Source organism: Erinaceus europaeus, chromosome 2 (genome assembly GCF_950295315.1).
Source record: "Erinaceus europaeus chromosome 2, mEriEur2.1, whole genome shotgun sequence".
In the NCBI taxonomy this organism is placed as follows: Eukaryota; Metazoa; Chordata; class Mammalia; order Eulipotyphla; family Erinaceidae; genus Erinaceus; species Erinaceus europaeus.
This window is the reverse complement of record NC_080163.1, coordinates 5,821,050-5,842,935: the sequence shown is the minus strand read 5'-3', so window position 1 is coordinate 5,842,935 and position 21,886 is coordinate 5,821,050. Positions and strand designations below refer to the sequence as shown.

The window sequence follows — 21,886 nt, the reverse complement described above, 5'->3', positions numbered from 1 at the left end:
CTGGTAAAAGATGCTGTCAGATCCAAGGGCAACAGGCAGAGTCTGTGCTCCGGTGCCCAGAGATCAGGTCAGGCTGCCAGGAAGCAGGTGGGCACACAGGCGACTCAGGGGGAGACAGGTCACCTTAGACACACACCTGAGTCTGCAAGTTGCCTCCTCTCCTCACACACATACACACTCTGGTGGGGGGAGGGAAGCAGGTTCTGGCTTCTGGAGGCCTGATAGCTGGTCCCTCTGGGCTTGTGTTCTGCTCTCAGAGAAACTCAGCTGACATGTGGCCTCCACTCCCTCCTCTGTCCTAGACTGTGAGCAGCTGGTGCTGGTGTCAGGAGCACCCCTTGGCAGCCTTCTGTGGGCTCTCCCTGAGAAGTCTTTTTAAATAAGCTTTATATATTCCTTTATTATTGATATAGACAGAGAGAAGTTGAGAATGAAGGTGGAGATAGAGAAGGAGAGAGAAAGAATGACATCTCCAACCCTGCTTCATCATTTGGGAAGCTTTTCTCCTGCAGGTGGGGGCCAAGGGCTTGAGCCCAGTTCCTTGTGCACAGTAAGGTGAGTGCTAACCAGGTGTGCCACCACCTGGGCCCTGTTTGCTTCACCTGATAGAAGCTGCTGTGCTCACGGATGTGGGGTCCTGAGACCCCCTCTCAGTCCTCCCCCCTTGCAGGGCTTCTGGAACCTTCCAGCTGCTTTTCTGTCTTCCACACACAGAGGGCAGGGCTGGTACACCTGTGTGTCACGGGCTTGTCACAGCTCGCTCTCTAGTCCTGAAAGCTCATGTGTCTCACATAGTAACCCTGTTAGGACATGTGCTTTTTTTTTTTTTTTTTTGCCTCAGCTTCTCTCTGGGGCTTGGTTCCAGCACTACCAATCAACCACTCTTGGTGACCATTGATTTCATTTTATGGGATAGAATAGAGAGATTTTTGAGAGAAGAAAGGGAAATAGAGAAGGAGAGACAAAGACACACCTGCAGACTTGCTTCACTGCTTATGAATTGTGCCTCCTGCAGATGGAGAGCTGGGGGCTGAAACCCTGGTCCTTGAACAGGTCCTTGTGCTTAGTACTATGTGCGCTTAACTGGGTTCACCATCCCCGGCCCCCTGTCATGTGAATCTAACCTTGATATAAATATCATCATTACTTTGGAAAAAAATGCACAGGAGGCCAATGGTCACCTCCGCGGGCACTAATCTGCAGACAGTCTCTTTCCAGGGTTTGGAAGCAGAAAGCAATGACTGTGGAAGGGTGTGGAGACAGATCCTCTGGCAGAGTGCATGACAGATGAGCTGTGGCTCTGGGTTCGAGGGCAGGTGGCTGGGGGCAGCACCATGGTGGAGCAGTGCTGTACTGCCTCGCTGCCTTCTCTGCCTCTCCATCTCTGCTCTATCTCTCTGTCTCTCTCTTCCTCAATATGAGTAGTTTCTGCTTGGGAGGGGCTCAGTGGTGAAGGCTCTGAGTGCTAAAACTGGTTCTTTCCCTGGGCTCCATACAGGAGAAAGAGGGTCCAGCCTGGACGGGTGCAGTGGTTGAAGCCTTGAGCTCTCAAGCATGAAGTTCTGAGTTCCTTTCAACACTGTATTGCCGGAGTCAAGCTCTGATGTATTCAATGCCAGCCCCCCCTCTCTCTGTCTGTCTCTCACCTTAACAACTAAATGTAATGTATCTGCAGTGAACTTGGTTAAGTGCACATAGTATGAAGCCCAAGGATTCCCTGCTCCCCACTTGCAGAGAGGAAGCTTCTCAAGTGGTGAAGCAGATCTGCAGGTGTCTATCTTTCTCCCTGTCTATCTCCCCATGATCTCTTAATATTTTTCATTCTTATCAAATTTTTAAAAATGTGAAAAAATGGACCTGCCAGGAGCAGTGGATTTGTAGTGCCAGCACTGAGCCCCAGTGATACCCTGGAGCTAAGACAAGACAGGACAAGACAAGACAAGACAAGACAAGACAAGACAAGACAAGACAAGACAAGACAAGACAAGACAAGACAGGACAAGGCAAGGCAATAACAGAAAAGAAAAGAAAAGCAGGGTGCTGGCAGACACACCATGTCTGGTACACAGGCTTTCTTACCTGACACAACAGAGGTTCCAGATTGTTTTCTGGGCAACACCTTAAGGCAGAGCTGAAAAGTACAAACACACACACACACACACACACACACACACACTCACACACACACATACACACACACTCACACACATACACATACACACACATACACACACACTCACACACATACACACACACTCGCACACATACACACACACACACATACACACACACTCACACACATATACATACACACACATACACACACTCACACACATACACATACACACATACACACACATACACATACACACACATACACACACTCACACACATACACACACACTCACACACATACACACACATACACATACACACACATACACATACACACATACACACACATACACATACACACACATACACACACACTCACACACATACACACACTCACACACATACACACACACTCACACACATATACATACACACATACAAACACACTCACACACATACACATACACACATATACACATACACACACTCACACACATACACACATACACATACACACATACACATACACACATACACATACACACACACACACATACACACACAGACACACACACACCTCTTCAAGATAAACTCTACCACTTTATCTGGGGAGAGAGAGAAAGAAACCCAAACTCCCCTGGGTCTAGGTATCTGTGGTGCCAGGGTTCCACCTGGCTGTGACTCCACTGTGATCCTGGCCCCCCCTCCACCCCCCACCCGCGTGAACTGGCTTCCTCTAGGCTGGTCCTGGTGCCCCTGAGGAGGGTCAGCCTGGCCTCTTCTCTGCTCAGGGTCCCAGGCTGCTGGGACAGCTTGTGGGGAAACATCCTCTCTGCCTTCCTGTGTGCACCTTGTGGCTTCTCCTTGCAACTTCCTCTCCCCTGGCCTGGCCCATCACTTCTCAAACCTCACAGTGCAGGGGCACAGCTGGGTGGCTGGAGGGGAGAGGTTGTCCCCCTTGCCAAGTCTGGGGTCTCTGGCCTGTCAGATGCAGAGGTGTCAGCTGGGGTGATGGCCCTCTGTCAATCTCAGTGTGGGGTGGGGCACACCTGCAGCCTCACCTTCCCTGACACCTGGGGGTCTGGAACCCCGAGACTCATGGTGCCCGGGGACACAGGCCTGGCCCTCTCTCTGGGGGTACACGTGAGCAGGAAAGACAGGCAGAGCAGCACCCCAAGGCCAGCACCACCTTTCCAGGCTCCCCAGACACAGAGACTGAGCACCAGGGTCTGGGGAGCCTCCATGGGAGCCGTGTATCAGGAGGACTCGGCAGAGCACCTTCCTGTGAGCAGGGGGAGGAGACACTCCTCAGTCCTGGTGGGAGAGAGCCTGGACCAGCCCCAGGGGAGCGGTTCTGGAGAGTCCTGCACACAGGACAATGGGGAGGGAGACAGCTCAGCTCCTCAGAGCACCAGCCTTTCATGCCTGAGGTCCCAGAGACCACAGGTTTCAGTCCAGGGATAGAGGATGCTGGAGCTGAGCAGTGCCCTGCCCTCTGTCTCTCTCAAAGAAATAAAGTTGTTTTTTTGTTTGTTTATTTGTTTGCTTCTGTCATTTGTTTCCCAGAGAACTTGCTAAGCTTTGGCTTATGATGATGTGGGGAGTTAAAGCTTTGACCTGGGAGCCCCAATCAAGAGAATCTTTTTGCATAACCACTATGCTGTCTCTCTTGCCCTAAAGAAAATATTTTGAAAAATAACAGTGGGGAGAGCAAGTGGTGGTGCACCCATCAGATCACACACACTGGCATGCACAAGCACCTGGGTTCAAAGCTCACTTCTCAGCAGCGGGGAGGAAGCTTCAAAAGTAGTGAAGCAAGGCTGCAGGTGTCTTTCCCTCTCTCTATCTTCCCGTTGTTTATATCCCAAAATAAATAACTACATAATAAAATCAAATGCCACTGAGACAAGTGGATTCCTTTTGCAAGCATCAAGCCTCTGTGATAATTCTGGTAGCACAAAAGGAGGAGGGGGAGGAGGATGAGAAGAAGAGGAAGAAGAGGAGAAGAAAAAGAACAAGGAGGAGGAGGAGAAAGAGGAGAAGAAGAAAGAAGTGGAGGAGAAAGAGAAGGAGAAAAGAGGAAGTGAAAAGGTAAATTCTCAGAGAGTGTCTAGGGTGAGCCCTCCAGGACTAAGCCATCTCCATGTGTGTCTGCAAAGAAAATTAAGTTTGAATAAAAGATCTTGAAGATGAATAGTGGCACACCAGGATGAACACACATATGAGGAAGCAGGTTCAAGCCCCCGACCCCACCTGCTGGAGGAAAACTTTCAGAGTGGTGAAGCAGGGCTGCAGGTGTCTTTGTCTCTCTTCCTTTCTATCTCCCCTCCCTGATGCTTTCTGGCTGTCTCTATCCAAAAGATAAAGTTAATTTAAACAGTGAAACAAAGTGGAGTTGGGCGGTAGCACAGCGGGCTAAGCACACATGGTACAAAGCACAAGGACCTTGGTTCGAGCCCCGGCTCCCCACCTGCAGGGGAGTCTCTTCACTGGTGGTGAAGCAGGTGTGCAGGTGTCTGTGTTTCTCTCCCCCTCTCTGTCTTCCTCTCCTTTCCCCATTTCTCTCTGTCCTATCCAACAATGACTACATCAAAAACAACAACAATAGTAACTGTAACAACAACAAAAAACAACAAGAACAACAAAAGGGAAAATAAATAAATAAATTTTTTAAAAAAAGTAAACATGCCGGAGCTTGCAAACCATGCCATTTTGAAGACAAGTTATTCCAGAGAATTACAAAACACTTGAAACTGGAAAGCCATTCCATTCCTTTGATCTATCTTCTTTCTACCCTCAAGACCCTCCCTGCCTCCAGGGTAGTATTAATCCCACCAGTTAAAACCCTCACAACAGTTGCTTAGGAAGTTCCTACCCTTCCAGCCTTTCTCTGCTCCTTTCCTAGCCATTTCCGTTTCTGACTTGCCACTTCCACGTCTTTCCTTTAAAAGCTGTGGCTCGCTGATCAATAAATATATATTGCATTGCCCAGCCATGAGCTTGGTTCATGAGTCATCTCTCTCCCATGTAGCTGAATGAGTAGCAGCCCAAGCTGTCTGAGGTTGAGTTCTCTCCAACACGGAGAGCAGGCGCCCTGGAAGAAGCACTCACACGCCAGCCCAGAAGGTTAAGTGCTGGTGGTACAAAAGGCAAGGACTGGCTTATGGATCCCGGTTTGAGCCTAGGCTTCCCGCCTGCAGGGGAGTTGCTTCACAGGTGGTGAAGCAGGTCTGCAGGTGTCTGTCTTTCTCTTCCCCCTCTGTCTTCCCCTCCTTTTCTCATTTTTCTCTGTCCTATCCAACAATGACCACATTAATAACAACAACAATAATAACTAAAACGACAATAAAAACAACTAGGGCAATAAATAGGAATAAGTAAATAAATATTTTTTAAATGTTAAAGAAAGAAAAAATAGATCTCAACAGAGCTCTGGTTAAAAATAAATAAATAAATAAAAACCTTAAATGACCCTCCTGCACATTCAGTGGTTTCCATCCAGGGGGTGTGTCCAGCTGAGTCACAGCCCCCTCCCCCATTCCCTTGCCTGCCTGTCCCTCACCAGTGACCATGTCTCCTGGGTTCCTGTCCCTGTGGAAGGGGCCGTGTGTCCATCCATGGACAGGCAGCTCTACATCGGTGGGGGGGCAGGTCATTCCTGGCATCTGAGCAGAGGGAAGATGGACAGGGCGTCCTCAGCCCCCACCCCTCAGGCCTTGGAGCCCAAGTTCCCCTTGGGAGGGGGAGGTGAAGGAGCTGTCAGCCCAGCTTCCTGTTGGGGCTTCCTCCTCTCCAGCCCAGACTCTGGGTGCTGCCCTGGTGGAGGGAGACATGGGGTCTCTGCTGCTGCTGGCACTGCTGTGGGGGGTTGAGTGGGCACAGGGACAATGGGGTGCAGGGGGAGAGAGGGCAGGGATCCAGGGGCAGGGTCCAAGGATAAACATCCAAGCACCAGATCCAGTGATGGTGCAGGAGGGGCTGTGTGTCCTTGTGCCCTGCTCCTTCTACTACCCCTGGAGTTCCCAGAATTACCACAACATCCTCACTTACTGGTTCCGGGGTGAGGGTAATCACCTCACTGCTACTCTTGTGGCCACAAATTATTATTGGAATAAAGTGAAGCCAGAGATTGCGGGCAGATTCAAACTTCTCAGCGACTCCACAAACAGCTGCTCCCTGAGCATCACAGATGCCAGGAAGGAGGACCAGGGAGCCTACTTCTTCAGAGTGGAGAGAGGAAATGACAAATATAACTACAAAGAGAAGAAGCTGAACTTGCAGGTGACAGGTAGGTGGGGCCCAGCAGAGGACGTGGGGTGAGGGATCCTCCATCAGGGCAGGACTCAGGGTGTCCCTGCTCCAGGCTGTGGGGTGGGAGGAGGAGACCCAGGCTCTGCCCTCCTCAGGGACACCTGTTTCCCTTCCCCTCAACCCTGACAGCTCAGCCTGACATCGACTTTGAGAAGCCCCTGGTTTCTGGTCAGCCTGCAAGGCTGACCTGCATTGTATGGGGGTACTGTGATGGGAAAGCCCCCCTGTTCTCCTGGCTGGGGGATGCTCTTGACTCTCTGAGGTCCAAGATTAAGAATTCCCAAGTGCTCAGCTTCACCCCAAGACTCCAAGATCACGGCAGCAACCTCACCTGTCAGGTGAAAGTCCCTCAGGCTCAAGTGAGCACAGAGAGAACCATCAGACTCAATGTGTCCTGTGAGTGCTGAGGTGATGGGGGCTGAGGGGTGGGGGTGCAGGGAGGGCTCCAGTCTGAGCCTCTCCCACAGGAGATGGGGATGGGGAGGGGGCCATCGGGAGACCTATTCCATCCTGCATTCTTTATGTGGGTCTCTGAAGTGAAGACCATGTCCCCACCCCTCCCCATCTTCCCTCCCAGATGCTCCGCGCTTTCTCACCGCCACACTTTCCCAGGGAAACCACACAGGTAGGAAGGAGCTTCTGTCTCCCCAGGGCTGGGCTGGGACCAGAGCTGCTGCCACCCAGGGCTCAGAGCTGGAGGTGATAGCCTCCCTCACCCCCCTGCCCCCTCCCTGGGCCTGCCCTTCTTCCCCCCCCCCCCCCCCCCCCCGCCCTGTGTCTGGCACCCTTGGGCCCAGTGCACTCTTCCTGTCTCCTCTCTTCCCTTTACTGACTCCCCTTCATCCACTCCTTGCTGGTTTTCCAAGTGGAGCTGCAGCTGCCCCAGCTTTGTGAGGCTTCAGGTGTGAGGTCTGTCTGCTCAGGGCCTGTGCATGCTGGGAAATCGGGGCTGCAACAGACCAGTGAACACCCTTCACCATGTGGGCTTCCTAACTGCCTTTCATTTTTCTCCTTCTACCTTCCTTCCTTCCTTCCTTCCTTTCTTTCTTTCTTTCTTTCTTTCTTTCTTTCTTTCTTTCTTTCTTTCCTTTCTTACCTTTTCTTTTGCTGGTACTTGGCATTAAACCCTGGACCCTGAGCAGGCAGGATATCAGTAGAATTCTTCCCTGGGCCAATTTTCTCTCTCTCTCTGTCTCTCTCTTTCAGAGAAACTGAGAGGGAGAGAAATTCCTGCACTGCTGCACCACTATCCATGTGCAAGAAACTGGGGTTCAGCCCCCAATTCCCACCTGCAGTGGGGAAGCTTGTCATGTGCTGGGGCAGTGCTGCAAACATGTCTCTCCGCCTCTGTTTTCCTCTCCCTCCATATATCCCTCTATCTCTATTTCTGTCTCTTTCCATAAAGCAAGACTGCCAATGGGCTGCAGAATCATAGAGTCAGTGAGGTCCACAAATAACCCTGATGGGAAAAAAATTTGTTCAAATGTTTTGTGAGGACTGAGGAGACTCCGGCCCAGTGGTTCTGCAAGAAACCCTCATGCCTGAAGCTTTACGTTCCCAAGTTCAAAGCCCAGCAAACCACCAGGCAGAGCTGAGCAGCGCTCTAGTAAGAAAAGGAAAACCAATGCTGCCCGGCCCTAAGGGTGCGACTCCAGCGTGGGCTTGGTGTCTGTATGGGATGCTGTCCTCTGGCCTGTCCTCAGCTGCAGAACTGAAACTGGGGCCTCTCAAGCACAGACCCTCCCTTCCCCAACGCCTGAGCACCATGCACTGTGTTTTCTGGTTGGACACTTTCGACAGCTCAGGACCCTGTCCTCTCTTGAATATCTGTCTCCCTTGCTTCTGATGGTGCCTGCCCTGTTCACCTCCAGTCTCAGTATCTTAGCCAGGAGCTTCCCAGGTCCTCACTGTTAGAACTTCATCTCTGGGGAGCCAGGAAGTGCTGAGTGTCCAGAGCCAAGGAGCGGTGCCCAGACCCTGCCTACAGGCTCCATGCCAGGAGAGACAAGAGGAGAAGCAGCAGCAGGCCCTAGAGCCAGGCTGCCCTCCAGAAGGAAGGTCACTTGTGAGCCCATTTCCCTGCGCCCTGCCCCTTGGGTCACTCTGGTCCTGAGCCTCAGCTTCCTATTCAGCCTCCCTCTGCAGTCTGGTCCCTGGGGGCCAAATCCAGGAGACAGGAGGGTCTCACAGACTCAGTGCTGGCTCAGCACCCTGGTGGCTTCTGGGATCAGCCTGGAGGTCTGGGGCACCTGCTTACTCTCCCCACTTCCCCACTCCCTCCACCCCACACACCTGCTCAGACACAGGTGAGCCTGGTCCTGCCTGAGGCCCTGCAGCTGCAGCTGTGATGCCCCTGCTCTGCCTGGCTCCCTTTCCCTGAATTACAAAGGAAACAGTTTTATTTTATTTTGCCTGCTGCGGTCTTATCACTGGGGCTGGCCCTGCTCATGCCTTGCCTTCTAATAGAACATTTTGTGTTGTTTGTAATTATAGAGGCCAAGAGATGGAGAGGGAGGAGAGAGATAGAGGCGAGACTGCATAGCACTGCCCCCTCCTTTGTGATGCTCTTGTCCTAGCAAACAAAAGAAAGGAACCTTGAGAGGGGGCAGTGGAGCACTGAGTTAGTGCACGCAGTACTAAACTCAAGAAAACCTGCACCAAGTTCCAGGTTTGAGTCCCTGCCTCCCACCAGCTGGGGGAAATTTGCTGCTATGTGACGGGGTGGGAGGGGCCTCGAACCAGGTTCCTGAGCCTGATAAGGTTTGTGCTGGACGGGGTGAGCCCTTCCTGCTGTCCTGTGTCCTGACATCTCTATGTCTGCTTGCTTCCCTTCCCCTCTTCTCTTCTAGCTTTTATTTTACTCATTTATTTACTTATTTAGCTACTTATTTAATTCCAGCTGGGTTATCAATATGTTTGGTACATTCACCACAAGCCCACATTCACATTGACCATTTCCCCTCTTCCATTATCTCCCTTTTACTCCTTTCTTCACTCATTCATTCTTTCTTTCTTTTTTTTCTTCCTTCATTTCTTTCCTTCTTTCTTACTGCCTGCAGGGACATCATTTTGAATTTGGTGCCTGTGCTACAATCCACTGCTCCTGGCAGCTGTTTTTTTCTTTCTTTCCATTTTATTGGATAGGACAGAGAGAAATTGATAGGGGCAGAGATATAGAGGGAGAGAGGAAGAGAGACCCCTGAAGACTTGCTCTGCATCGTGCAAACTACCCTGCTGCTGGAGGGAAGCTGGGTCTCAAAGCTGCATCTTCCCACGGGGGTCTTGTGATTAGTACTGTGTGTGCTTAACCTGCTGCTCCATGTCCCCACCCCCATTTTTCTTTCCGTTTAGAAAGGACAAAGAGAACATGAGAGCAGATGAAAGCTAGATAGATGAGAGAGAGAGACACCTGCAGGCAGCACTGCTTCTCTGTGCTCCTGAATCTTCCCCTGCCAGTGGGGCCTGAGGGTGTGAAACCGGGTTTTTGTGCCACCACCCTACTCCCTCTTTTGTTTTTTTATTATTTATATTTTTACTAGAGCACTGTTCAGCTCTGGCTTATGGTGCTTCTGGGGATTGAACCTGGGATTCTGGAGCCTCAGGAATGAGGGTCTCTTTACATAACCATTAAGCTATCTTGCCCTGTCGCCTTCTTTTCTTCTTTCTAAAGATTCATGGATTATTTTTATGACAAAGAGTGAACAAGAGAGAGGCAGGGAGATCAGGTGAAGGGAGACAGAAGCCCAGTTCACTGAAGGCTGTGCGGTGCCAGGGAGAGGCCTCAGGTCCTCATGCTGGCCAGGTCTGTGCTCTGCCCACCCTGCTAACTCACCCATTACCCCATCCTCCCTCTGCCCCACACAGACCCAGGGGGTCACTGTCCCCTCCAGAGCTGCCCCAATCCCTAGTCCCCCAGCACATGTCACATGATATTCCTGTCCACTTGTGGCTCTGTCTGCTGGAGGCCTGAGGAACAGACAGACAGACAGACACTGCCACTCCTGCCACCCTGCCCTGTGTCTGTGCCCAGCCCTGAGGAGCCTGAGCCACCACAGCTCTGTGGTCATCCAGGAGGGCCAGTCCGTGCGTCTGGTGTGTGCGGCTGACAGCAACCCCCCCGCCAGACTGAGCTGGAGCCTGGATGGCAGAGTCCTGAGCCCCTCTGAGCCCTCAGAGCCCGGGGTCCTGGAGCTGCCCCACGCTGGGCCTGGGGAGCAGGGCCAGTTCACCTGCCAGGCCCACAACCAGCTGGGCACCCAGCACCTGTCCTTCAGTCTGTCCCTGCAGGGTGAGTGCAGGGCCCTGGGGCCAGGTTGGGGCTGGAGGAGGCTGCTTGGTCTGCTGTGTGCACATGGGGGGTGGGGGGTTTGGGGAAGAGCTTCCCTTTGCTGTCTCCTACTCCAGGAAGCCTACCTCCCTGCACTTGCGCAGAGCAGGAGCAGGGTTCCTGGCCCCTGGTCCTCACCCTCATCAGGGGAGGCCTCATGGGGGCTGGCTTCCTGCTCACTTATGGCCTCACCTGGATCTACTACACCAGGTGAGCAGCCTGGGCCTCCCTGGGGGAGGGGGTGTGGGTATGGGTGTGGCCAGGCTGTCCCCAGGCCTGGGGCTCTGACCCATCTGCTGCTGGCTCTGCAGGTGCCCAGGCTCCTCCAGCAGACAGAACTGAGGAGAGACTCAGACACTGAGCACCCAGGGGAGGGCACCTCTCAGCCCCCGGGACCCTCCCCCAGCTGACCTGCACATCTGGATGAGGGCTGGTCCCTGCACGGGATGCTGAGTGGCCGTCCCAGTGGGAGAGACCAGCCCCACTGAGGCAGGATGGGACCCTCCTGCTCCCAGATGTAGGGGGCAGGTCTGCCTCAAGGGGCCACGGTATTGACACCAGGCCTGAGCAGAGGGCTGGGTGCTCACAGCCCCTCTGGTGAGGGTGGGTGTGGGTAGGTTCCTCCCTCTGACCCTCTTCCCAGTCTGGACAGAGGACTGGACTGGCATCAGGCTCATAGTGAGAGAAAGAAAGAAAGAATCTTCTGTGAACACAGGACAGGCTGGGGAGTCTCAGCAACCTCCCAGATGGTGCTGGTCATGCTCCCCCATAGCTGTGTCAGGGGCTGGGGTGGAGCACAGGAGGTAGAGCGCAGTCCTTACCTGCCCACCTGAGGACCTGGGGACAGAAATGAACACATTACTAAAACCATCAATCAATAAATCTCTTAAAAATGGCTCTCTGTCTCTGGAGAAACAACCTTCTTGCCTGAGGTGCTGAGGCCCCAGGGTCAATTCCTAGAACCACCGGGAGCCATTGCTGAGCAGTGTTGTGGTTGAAATTAAATGAGTTGATTCAATAAGAAATTGCTTTGTTCCTGCAGAAGACTTTGGGTAGGAGAAAAGGAGGATCACTAGGCAGTTATCCTCCCTCCCCTGAAAATAAAAGGGTGTATGAAGGACAGTGAGAAAGGAAAGTGCTGGACAATAGTGCTGCCCTCTCCACAGCTGACCTCTTCCTCTCTAGAAAGAGTCTCTCTCTCTCTCTCTCTCTCTCTCTCTCTCTCTCTCTCTCTCTTTGCCTATTCCTCTCCCTCTTTCTCTTCCTCGCCCTCTTCCTCTCCCTCTCTGTCTTCCTCCCCCTCTCCCTCTCTCTCTCCCTCTTTCTCTCCTTTATTTCTTTCTGGGTTATCACTGGGGCTTGGAGCCTCAATCCACTGCTCCTGGTGTATCCCCGCCATGTTAGTGGATAGGACAGAGAGAAATTTAGATGGGGTGGGAGGGACCTGCAGGCCTGCTTCAGTGCTTGTGAAGTGACCTCTATGTAGGTGTTGAGCCAGGGGCTGGAACCAGGACCCTTGTGTGGGTCCTTGAACTTCATACTACGTGTGCTTAACCCTGTGAGCCGCCACCAGGCCCCCTAGAAGGAATCTTCATCTCCAAGAAGTTCTTCGTGTTGTCTGCAGGGACCCTCCTGTGAAACCTCCTTGGCCTGTGGTGTGCTGGGTGTGGAGGCAGGTTTCCCCCTATGCAGAGTGTCCTTGGGAAAGGCCAGAACAGCGCCAGCACTTTGCCAGGAGGGCTCCAGGGCAGGCGGAGCAGCTGGCTGTGTCCTGAGTCGCTTTGCCCTGTGCACAGCCCAACTTCTGCTGTGCACAGGGCATCAAAGTTGCTGTGCAACTCAGGCATCAAAGTTCAACATCCTCGAGGAAACACTCATGAAAGACATGTCTCTGATATCTGATTACTGTAAAAATGGCGACTAATCCCTAGCACTGCAAAAACGGTATCATCTGTTTTCCATCTACACCATGCCTCGGCCTCGCGTGAGCTTAATGTGCAGCTTGACGATACGAGGATCCGGCATGAAGCCCAGCCAGTCTATCTTGGCGTTACTCTCGATCGCACTCTGTCATTTCACAAACATCTCATAAAAACTGCAGCAAAGGTGGGCGTGAGGAATCACATCATTGCAAGACTGGCCAGCTCCTCAAGGGGCGTGAGCGCTTCCACACTATGATCATCATCTCTGGCATTATGCTATTCCACTGCAGAATACTGTGCCCTAGTGTGGTTCCATAGCCCCCATGTCCACTTGGTCGATTCCAAATTATATTCCTCCATGAGGATAATTTCTGGAACCATCCGTTCCACCCCGGTTCCATGGCTGCCAGTTCTTAGCAACATCGCCCCACCAGATATCCGTCTGGATGCGGCATCATCTAAGTTCATTTCCCATGTCTACGCTCGACCGGACCTGCCAATATACAGGGATATCTTCACCCACCCTGTCCAACGCTTGACGTCTCGTCACCCAATCTGGTCCCCTATGCCTACACTGAACTTCTCTGTCCCAGACTCTTGGAAACAGAGTTGGCAGTCAGCTGAGGTCAAGAACAAACACCTCATCACACACCCCTGCAAGCATCAACCCGGCTTTGACCTAGCACGTTATGATTGGGCCCTCCTCAATCGCTATCGAACAGGCCATGGCCGGTGTGCCGCTATGTTCCATCGCTGGGGAGCCAGAGACGACCCGACCTGCCCCTGCGGCTCCAGACAGACTATGACCCACATAGTCAACGACTGCCACCTCTCCAGATTCAAAGGAGGTCTCGAAACTTGACATCAGGCTCAACCTGACGCTGTTGACTGGCTACGGAAGAAGGGCAAACGCTAGAAGAAGAAGAAGCCCAGCTTCCAGCCAGGCCTCTGCTGAGCTGAGGGCTTCTCTGTGGTGCTCTCTGTCACCCTCTCTCCCTGGAGTCTTCTCATCTCTCTTTCTCTCTGTCTCTGTCTCCAAGTAAAATACAATGTAACATGAAGTGACCTGAGTAATTCTGACAGTCTGGCCAGGGCAGCTATTGTGTAGGTCTCTGCTCCCCGGCCTGGGGGACTTGGGGAGGGGTATGTTCGCTTGTCCTGTGAGACTTGGAGAAGGGGGTGGTGTGGTGGTTGAGGGCCACAGGCAGGGGTGGTGGGTCTGAGCCTTTGTTCTCGCTAGGCACTGGACACCCTGGGAGGGGCATGTCTGCCCAGCCTGCAGGCTTTAGAGATGTGAACGTCTCCCAAGGGAGAGAAAGTCAACAGCCTATGTTTTGCTGTGACATCAATAAAAGGATATTTCTCTCCTGTGGTCTTACGTTACTGAATTGAGTTCAGATGACTTGCAAAGCAAGAAAACAAGGAAGGAAAGAAGGAAGGAAGGACGGATAGATGGAAGGAAGGAAGTAAGGAAAGAAGGGAGGGAAAGGTGGTGTATTGCGCCAAAGCAAAGGCTTCTGGGAAGGAAGACAGAGAGGGATGGGTGAGTGGCACTTTGCAGTCCTGGTGCTTAATGATGGGCTTAAATTGGGAGTGTCTGCTGACCCCTGTCTGTTGGTATGCATGAGACCCCTTCTGTTTCATTTGGTTTAAATCCCCCCTGCTTAACACTATTCTATTTACATAACCACTTCATTCTATTTACATAACCGCTGTTAACAAGTTCCACCTCCCTCCAGGGCATTGGTGGTTCAGTGATAGGATTCTCGCCTGCTCTGCTCCCTCTTTGTCACACTCTGATTTTCACCAGTCACTTTTCTCTCCACCCTCTCTATGTCACATCCTGTTTCCACCCTACTTGGGAAGTATATATAAAGACAGCATTGTGAGTTTTAGGGTACTTTACCTTGAGTTCAGCTTAGCTCGTCTTAGATTGTGCTGCGTCCTGCATGAATAAAGAGATACTGCGTACAACCCAGCCATGAGTCCCTGGTCGTCTGTTACCCGCCCGTGAAGCCAGCCTGGTGAAAACAACATAACCCGGCGAAAACAACACCTGTCTTGGTGAGATGAGAAATTGTACCCATGTGTCAACAAAGGGCTGTAACCATTAACCTGCCAAAAAGAAAAGAAAAAAAAAGAAAAATTTAAAAAGAAGAAAAGGGAGGATGGAAAGAAGGGAGAAGGCAGAAAGGGAGAGAAGCATACAGGCAATACCTCCCACCTCACACACTCCCACCGATGTCCCCCTGTGTCCTCCTGTTCCTTTCTGGGGAGCCCCCCTCCACCCTGCTTCTTCCGTCCAGCCTGCTCCCCTGCATCCCTGCCCTGAAAGGTCCTGGGCTTGAGGTCAGGCCTGCAGTAGCCTTATCACCAGGTGGGCACCCGAGTCCCTGGCTCCCACCCGTCCCCACCGTGAAGACAGTCCTCACAGTGAGTGAGCAACATGGCTGTTTTCCCGCTGGGGAGAAAACCACCTGGGGGCTGGCCCTGCGGGGACACTTGGCAGAGTGCATATGTCACAAGGAACAAGACCCTGGCTTCAAGTCTCTGGTTTCCACGCAAAGGGAGAATCTTTATGCTTGGTGTAGCAGATTTGCTGGTGTCTCTCTTCTTTTGTAAAATATTGTATTTCTTTATTTGTGAGAGGTATAGGAGAGAAAGAACCAGACATCACTCTGGCACATGTGCTGCCGGGGATTGAACTCAGGATCTCATGCTTAAGGGTCCAGAGTTTTATCCGCTGTGTCACCTCCCAGACCACATGTCTCTCTTCTTTTCTATCTCCACATTCCATCTGAGTTTCTCCCTGTCTTTATCCAAAATAACTTAATTAATTACAGAAAATCAACTCAGGTGGTGGTATACTTGGTTGACAGCAGTTGTCACTGTTCTCAGGAATCCATGTTCAAGCCCCAGGCCCTTACAGGAGGGAAGCTGGACAAACACTGAATAGGGCTGCTGGTGTCTCTCTTTTTCTTTCCCTGTGTGTCTCCATTTCCATCTTAATTTCTCTCTCTCTCTCTCAATCTCTCTCTCTCTCTCTCTCTGATAAGTGAATAAATCAATAGAGAAAAGAGAGTTTGAGAACCAACTGGATGGCAGAGAAGGACCTGGTTGGACCAGTGAGCTAGACTGTTATGTGGAAAACGGAGAAATGTTTCACATGTGCAAACGAATGCATATTACTGTTGTCTGTAAACATTAATCCCCCCAATCAAGACAAAATAAAAAGGCAGAGGAGCACCTCGTCATGATAACGGTCCACAGCCCCATTAGCCATGAACAACAGTCAGAACCAGCACAGCCGGACGGTGTGCGTCCCACCCGGAGGTTGTGCAGGGGCTCCTACAACAGACGCCCTGAGCATCTCCAAGCCTGTGTGCTGGGGTGGGTTTTCATAGGGCTCTTTGCTTGGTGTTCTCTGAGGACCTCGTCCAAGCCCCTGCAAGATACCCAGCAGCAGGCAGGAGGCGCCTGGTACAAGATGCTGTCAGCTCCAAGGGCAACAGGCAGAGTCTGTGCTCCGGTGCCCAGAGATCAGGTCAGGCTGCCAGGAAGCAGGTGGGCACACAGGTGACTCAGGGGGAGACAGGCCACCTCAGACACACACTTGAATCTGCAAGGTGCCTCCTTCCCTCACACATACACACCTACCCTGGTGGGGGGAGGGAAGCAGGCTCTGGCTTCTGGAGGCCTGATAGCTGGTCCCTCTGGGCTTGTGTTCTGCCCTCAGAGAAACTCAGCTGACATGTGGCCTCCACTGTCTCCTCTGTCCTAGACTGTGAGCAGCTGGTGCTGGTGTCAGGAGCGCCCCATGGCAGCCTTCTGTGGGCTCTGAGAAGTCTTTTTAGATAATCTTTATGTATTTCTTTATTATTGATAGAGACAGAGAGAAGTTGAGAATGAAGGTGGAGATAGAGAAGGAGAGAGAAAGAATGACATCTTCAGCCCTGTTTCACCATTGGGAAGCTTTTCTCCTGCAGGTGGGGGCCAAGGGCATGATCCCAGTTCCTTGTGCACAGTAAGGTGAGTGCTAACTAGCTGTGCCACCACCTGGCCCCTGTTTGCTTCACCTGATAGAAGATGCTGTGCTCATGGACACCCCCCTCTCAGTCCCCTCATCCTTGCAGGGCTTTTGGAACCTTCCAGCTGCTTTTCTGTCTTCCACCTACAGAGGGCAGGGCTGGTACACCTGTGTGTCACGGGCTTCTCACAGCTCGCTCTCTAGTCCTGAAAGCTCATGTGTCTCACATAGTAACCCTGTTAGGACATGTGCTTTTTTTTTTTTGCCTCAGCTTCTCCCTGGGGCTTGGTTCCAGCACTACCAATCCACCACTCTTGGTGACCATTGATTCCATTTTATGGGATAGAATAGAGAGATTTTGAGAGAAGAAAGGGAAATAGAGAAGGAGAGACAAAGAGACACCTGCAGACTTGCTTCACTGCTTATGAATTGTTCCCCCTGCAGGTGGAGAGCTGGGGGCTGAAACCCTGGTCCTTGAATGGGTCTTAAACTTTGTACTACATGCACTTAACTGGGTTCACCACCCCCGGCCCCCCTGTCATGTGAATCTAACCTTTATATAAATATCATCATTACTTTGGGGGAAAAATGCACAGGAGGCCAATGGTCTCCTCCGCGGGCACTAATGTGCTGACAGTGTCTTTCCAGGGTTTGGAAGCAGAAAGCAATGGCTGTGGCAGGGTGTGGAGACAGATCTTCTGGCAGAGTGCATGACAGATGAGCTGTGGCTCTGGGTTCGAGGGCAGGCAGCTGGGGGCAGCACCATGGTGGAGCAGTGCTGTACTGCCTTGATGCCCTCTCTGCCTCTCCATCTCTGCTCTCTCTCTCTCTCTCTCTCTCTTTCTCTCTCTTCCTCAATATAAGTAGTTTCTGCTTGGGAGGGGCTCAGTGGTGAGGACTCTGAGTGCTGTATCTGGTTCTTTTCCTGGTCTCCATACAGGAGAAAGAGGGTCGAGCCTGGACGGGTGCAGTGGATGGAGCCTTGAGCTCTGAAGCACGAGGTTCTGAGTTCCTTCCAACACTGTATTGCCGGAGTCAAGCTTTGATATATTCAATTTCTCCCCCCATGTTGTTTTCTAAGGGCTATGTTGTTTTCAACGGGTTATGTTGTTTTCGCCGGGTTGGCTTCACGGGCGGGTAACAGACGACCAGGGACTCATGGGTGGGTTGTACTCAGTATCTCTTTATTCATGCAGGACGCAGTGCAATCTATAGCAAGCTAAGCTAAACTCAAGTAAAGTACCGTAAAACTCACAATGCTGTCTTTATATGTACTTGCCAAGTAGGGTGGAAACAGGATGTGACATAGAGAGGGTGGAGAGAAAAGTGACTGGTGAAAATCAGAGTGTGACAAGGAGAGGGGGCAGAGCAAAAACATATCATGAACCAGTGGGGATTGAACCAATGCCCTGCAGTGTTGGTGTGCATGAGACCCCTTCTGTTTCATTTGGTTTAAATCCCCCCTGCTTAACACTATTTTATTTACATAACCATTTCATTCTATTTACATAACCACTGTTAACAAGCACCACCCTCCCTCCAGGGCATTAGTGGTTCAGTGATAGAATTCTCGCCTGCTCCACCCCCTCTTCTTGTCACAGCCTGATCCTCTCCTTGTCACACCCTGATCCTCTCCTTGTCACACTCTGATTTTCACCAGTCACTTTTCTCTCCACCCTTTCTATGTCACATCCTGTTTCCACCCTACTTGGCAAGTATATATAAAGACAGCATTGTGAGTTTTAGTTTACCTTAGCTCGGCTTAGATTGTGCTGCGTCCTGCATGAATAAAGAGATACTGCGTACAACCCAGCCATGAGTCCCGGGTCGTCTGTTACCCGCCCGTGAAGCCAGCCCGGCAAAAACAACATAACCCGTCGAAAACAACACTGCAGTGGTGATGTAAATAGAATACAGTGGTTATGTAAATAGAGTACAGTGGTTATGTAAATAGAGTACAGTGGTTATGTAAATAGAATACAGGGTTAAGCAGGGGGTATTAAACCAATGAAACAGAAGGGGTCTCATGTATACCAACACCCCCCCTCTCCTTCCCTCTCCCCCTCTCCCTCTCTCTCCCCCTCTCTCCTTAACAAATAAAGGCAATCTATCTGTAGTGAACTCAGTTAAGTGCACATAGTATGAAGCCCAACGATTCAGAGAGGAAGCTTCTCAAGTGGTGAAGCAGATCTGCAGGTGTCTATCTTTCCCCCCTCTATCTTCCCATGATCTGTCAATATTTCTCATTCTTATCAAATTTTAAAATTGTGAAAAAATGGACCTGCCAGGAGCACTGGATTTGCAGTGCCAGCACTGAGCCCCAGCATTACCACTGGAGAAAAAACAAGACAAGACCAGGCAAGACAATAACAGAAAAGAAAAGAAAAACAGGGTGTTGGCAGACACACCATATCTGGTACACAGGCTTTCTTGCCTGACACAACAGAGGTTCCACATTGTTTTCTGGGCAACACCTTAAAGCAGAGCTGAAAAGTGCAAACACACACACATACACACACACATACACACACACATACACACACACATACACACACACACACACACACATACACACACATATACACACACATACACACACACATACACACACATACACACACATACACATACACACACACATACACACACACATACACACACACATACACACACCCCTCTTCAAGATAAACTCTACCACTTTATTGAGAGAGAGAGAGAGAGAGAGAGAGAAACCCAAGCTCCCCTGGGTTCAGGTATCTGTGGTGCCAGGGTTCCACCTGGCTGTGACTCCACTGTGATCCTGGCACCCCCTGCACCCCCCATCCCCGTGAACTGGCTTCCTCTAGGCTGGTCCTGGTGTCATGAGGAGGGTCAGCCTGGCCTCTTCTCTGCTCAGGGTCCCAGGCTGCTGGGACAGCTTGTGGGGAAACATCCTCTCTGCCTTCCTGTGTGCACCTTGTGGCTTCTCCTTGCAATTTCCTCTCCCCTGGCCTGGCCCATCACTTCTCACACCTCACGGTGCAGGGGCACAGCTGGGTGGCTGGAGGGGAGAGTTTGTCCCCCTTGCCAAGCCTGGGGTCTCTGGCCAGGCAGATGCAGTGGTGTCAGCTGGGGTGGCAGCCTCTCTGTCAATCTCAGTGGGGGTGGGGGGCACCGCAGCCTCACCTTCCCTGACACCTGGGGCTCTGGAACCCCGAGACTCATGGTGCCCGGGACACAGGCCTGGCCCTCTCTCTGGGGGTACACGTGAGCAGGAAAGACAGGCAGAGCAGCACCCCAAGGCCAGCACCACCTTCCCAAGCTCCCCAGACACAGAGACTGAGCATCAGGGTCCAGGGAGCCTCCATGGGAGCCGTGTATCAGAAGGACTCAGCAAAGCACCTTCCTGTGAGCAGGGGGAGGAGGGGACACTCCTCATTCCTGGTGGGAGAGAGCCTGGACCAGCCCCAGGGGAGCGGTTCTGGAGAGTCCTGCACACAGGACAATGGGGAGGGAGACAGCTCAGCTCCTCAGAGCACCAGCCTTTCATGCTTGAGGTCCCAGAGACCACAGGTTTCAGTCCAGGGATAGAGGATGCTGGAGCTGAGCAGTGCCCTGCCCTCTGTCTCTCTCAAAGAAATAAAGTTGGTTTTTTGTTTGTTTATTTGTTTGCTTCTGTCATTTGTTTCCCAGAGAACTTGCTCAGCTTTGGCTTATGATGGTGTAGGGAATTGAAGTTTTGACCTGGGAGCCCCAGTCAAGAGAATCTCTTTGCATAACCACTATGCTGTCTCTCTTGCCCTAAAGAAAATATTTTGAAAAATGACAGTGGGGAGAGGAGGTGGTGGTGCACCCATCAGATCACACACACTGGCTTGCACAAGCACCTGAGTTCAAAGCTCACTCCTCAGCAGCAGGGAGGAAGCTTCAAGAGTAGTGAAGCAGGGCTGCAGGTGTCTTTCCCTCTCTCTATCTTCCCCTTTGTTTATATCCCAAAATAAATAACTACATAATAAAATCAAATGCCACTGAGACAAGTGGATTCCTTTTGCAAGCATCAAGCCTCTGTGATAATTCTGGTAGCACAAAAGGAGGAAGGAGAGGAGAATGAACAGAAAAGGAAGAAGAGGAAAAGAAAAAGAGCAAGGAGGAGGAGGAGAAAGAGGAGAAGAAGAAAGAAGTGGAAGAGAAAGAGAAGGAGAAAAGAGGAAGTGAAAAGGTAAATTCTCAGAGAGTGTCTAGGGTGAGCCCTCCAGGACTAAGCCATCTCCATGTGTGTCTGCAAAGAAAATTAAGTTTGAATAAAAGATCTTGAAGATGAATAGTGGCACACCAGGATGAACACACATATGAGGAAGCAGGTTCAAGCCACTGATCCCCACCTGCAAGAGGAAAACTTTCAGAGTGGTGAAGCAGGGCTGCAGGTGTCTTAGTCTCTCTTCCTTTCTATCTCCCCTCCCTGCTGCTTTCTGGCTATCTCTATCCAAAAGATAAATAAAGTTAATTTAAACAGTGAAACAAAGTGGAGTTGGGCGGTAGCACAGCGGGCTAAGCGCACATGGTACAAAGCACAAGGACCTTGGTTCGAGCCCCAGCTCCCCACCTGCAAGGGAGTCAATTCACAGGTGGTGAAGCAGGTCTGCAGGTGTCTGTGTTTCTCTCCCCCTCTCTGTCTTCCTCTCCTTTCCCCATTTCTCTCTGTCCTATCCAACAACGACTACATCAAAAACAACAACAATAGTAACTGTAACAACAACAAAAAACAAGAACAACAAAAGGGAAAATAAATAAATAATTTTTTTAAAAAAGTAAACATGCCGGAGCTTGCAAACCATGCCATTTTGAAGACAAGTTATTCCAGAGAATTACAAACACTTGAAACTGGAAAGCCATTCCATTCCTTTGATCTATCTTCTTTCTACCCTCATGACCCTCCCTGCCTCCAGGGTAGTATTAATCCCACCAGTTAAAACCCTCACAACAGTTGCTTAGGAAGTTCCTACCCTTCCAGCCTTTCTCTGCTCCTTTCCTAGCCATTTCCATTTCTGACTTGCCACTTCCACATCTTTCCTTTAAAAGCTGTGGCTCGCTGATCAATAAATATATATTGCATTGCCCAGCCATGAGCTTGGTTCATGAGTCATCTCTCTCCCATGTAGCTGAATGAGTAGCAGCCCAAGCTGTCTGAGGTTGAGTTCTCTCCAA

General features: G+C 51.2%; 2 protein-coding genes across 2 annotated transcripts in view; one reads left to right on the top strand and one right to left on the bottom strand.

Annotated features, from left to right (window-relative positions):
* SPACA6 (sperm acrosome associated 6) overlaps positions 1-21,886 on the bottom strand; it is a 231,142-nt gene that overhangs the window by 100,785 nt on the left and 108,471 nt on the right. The window lies entirely within an intron of this gene.
* LOC132533493 (sialic acid-binding Ig-like lectin 14) lies at positions 5,921-11,827 on the top strand. Its single transcript, XM_060175464.1, has 6 exons — positions 5,921-6,403; positions 6,556-6,822; positions 7,004-7,051; positions 10,457-10,714; positions 10,831-10,963; positions 11,065-11,827. The coding sequence occupies exons 1-6, from the start codon at positions 5,947-5,949 to the stop codon at positions 11,093-11,095; spliced, it is 1,194 nt and encodes a 397-aa protein (XP_060031447.1). The 5' UTR covers positions 5,921-5,946; the 3' UTR covers positions 11,096-11,827.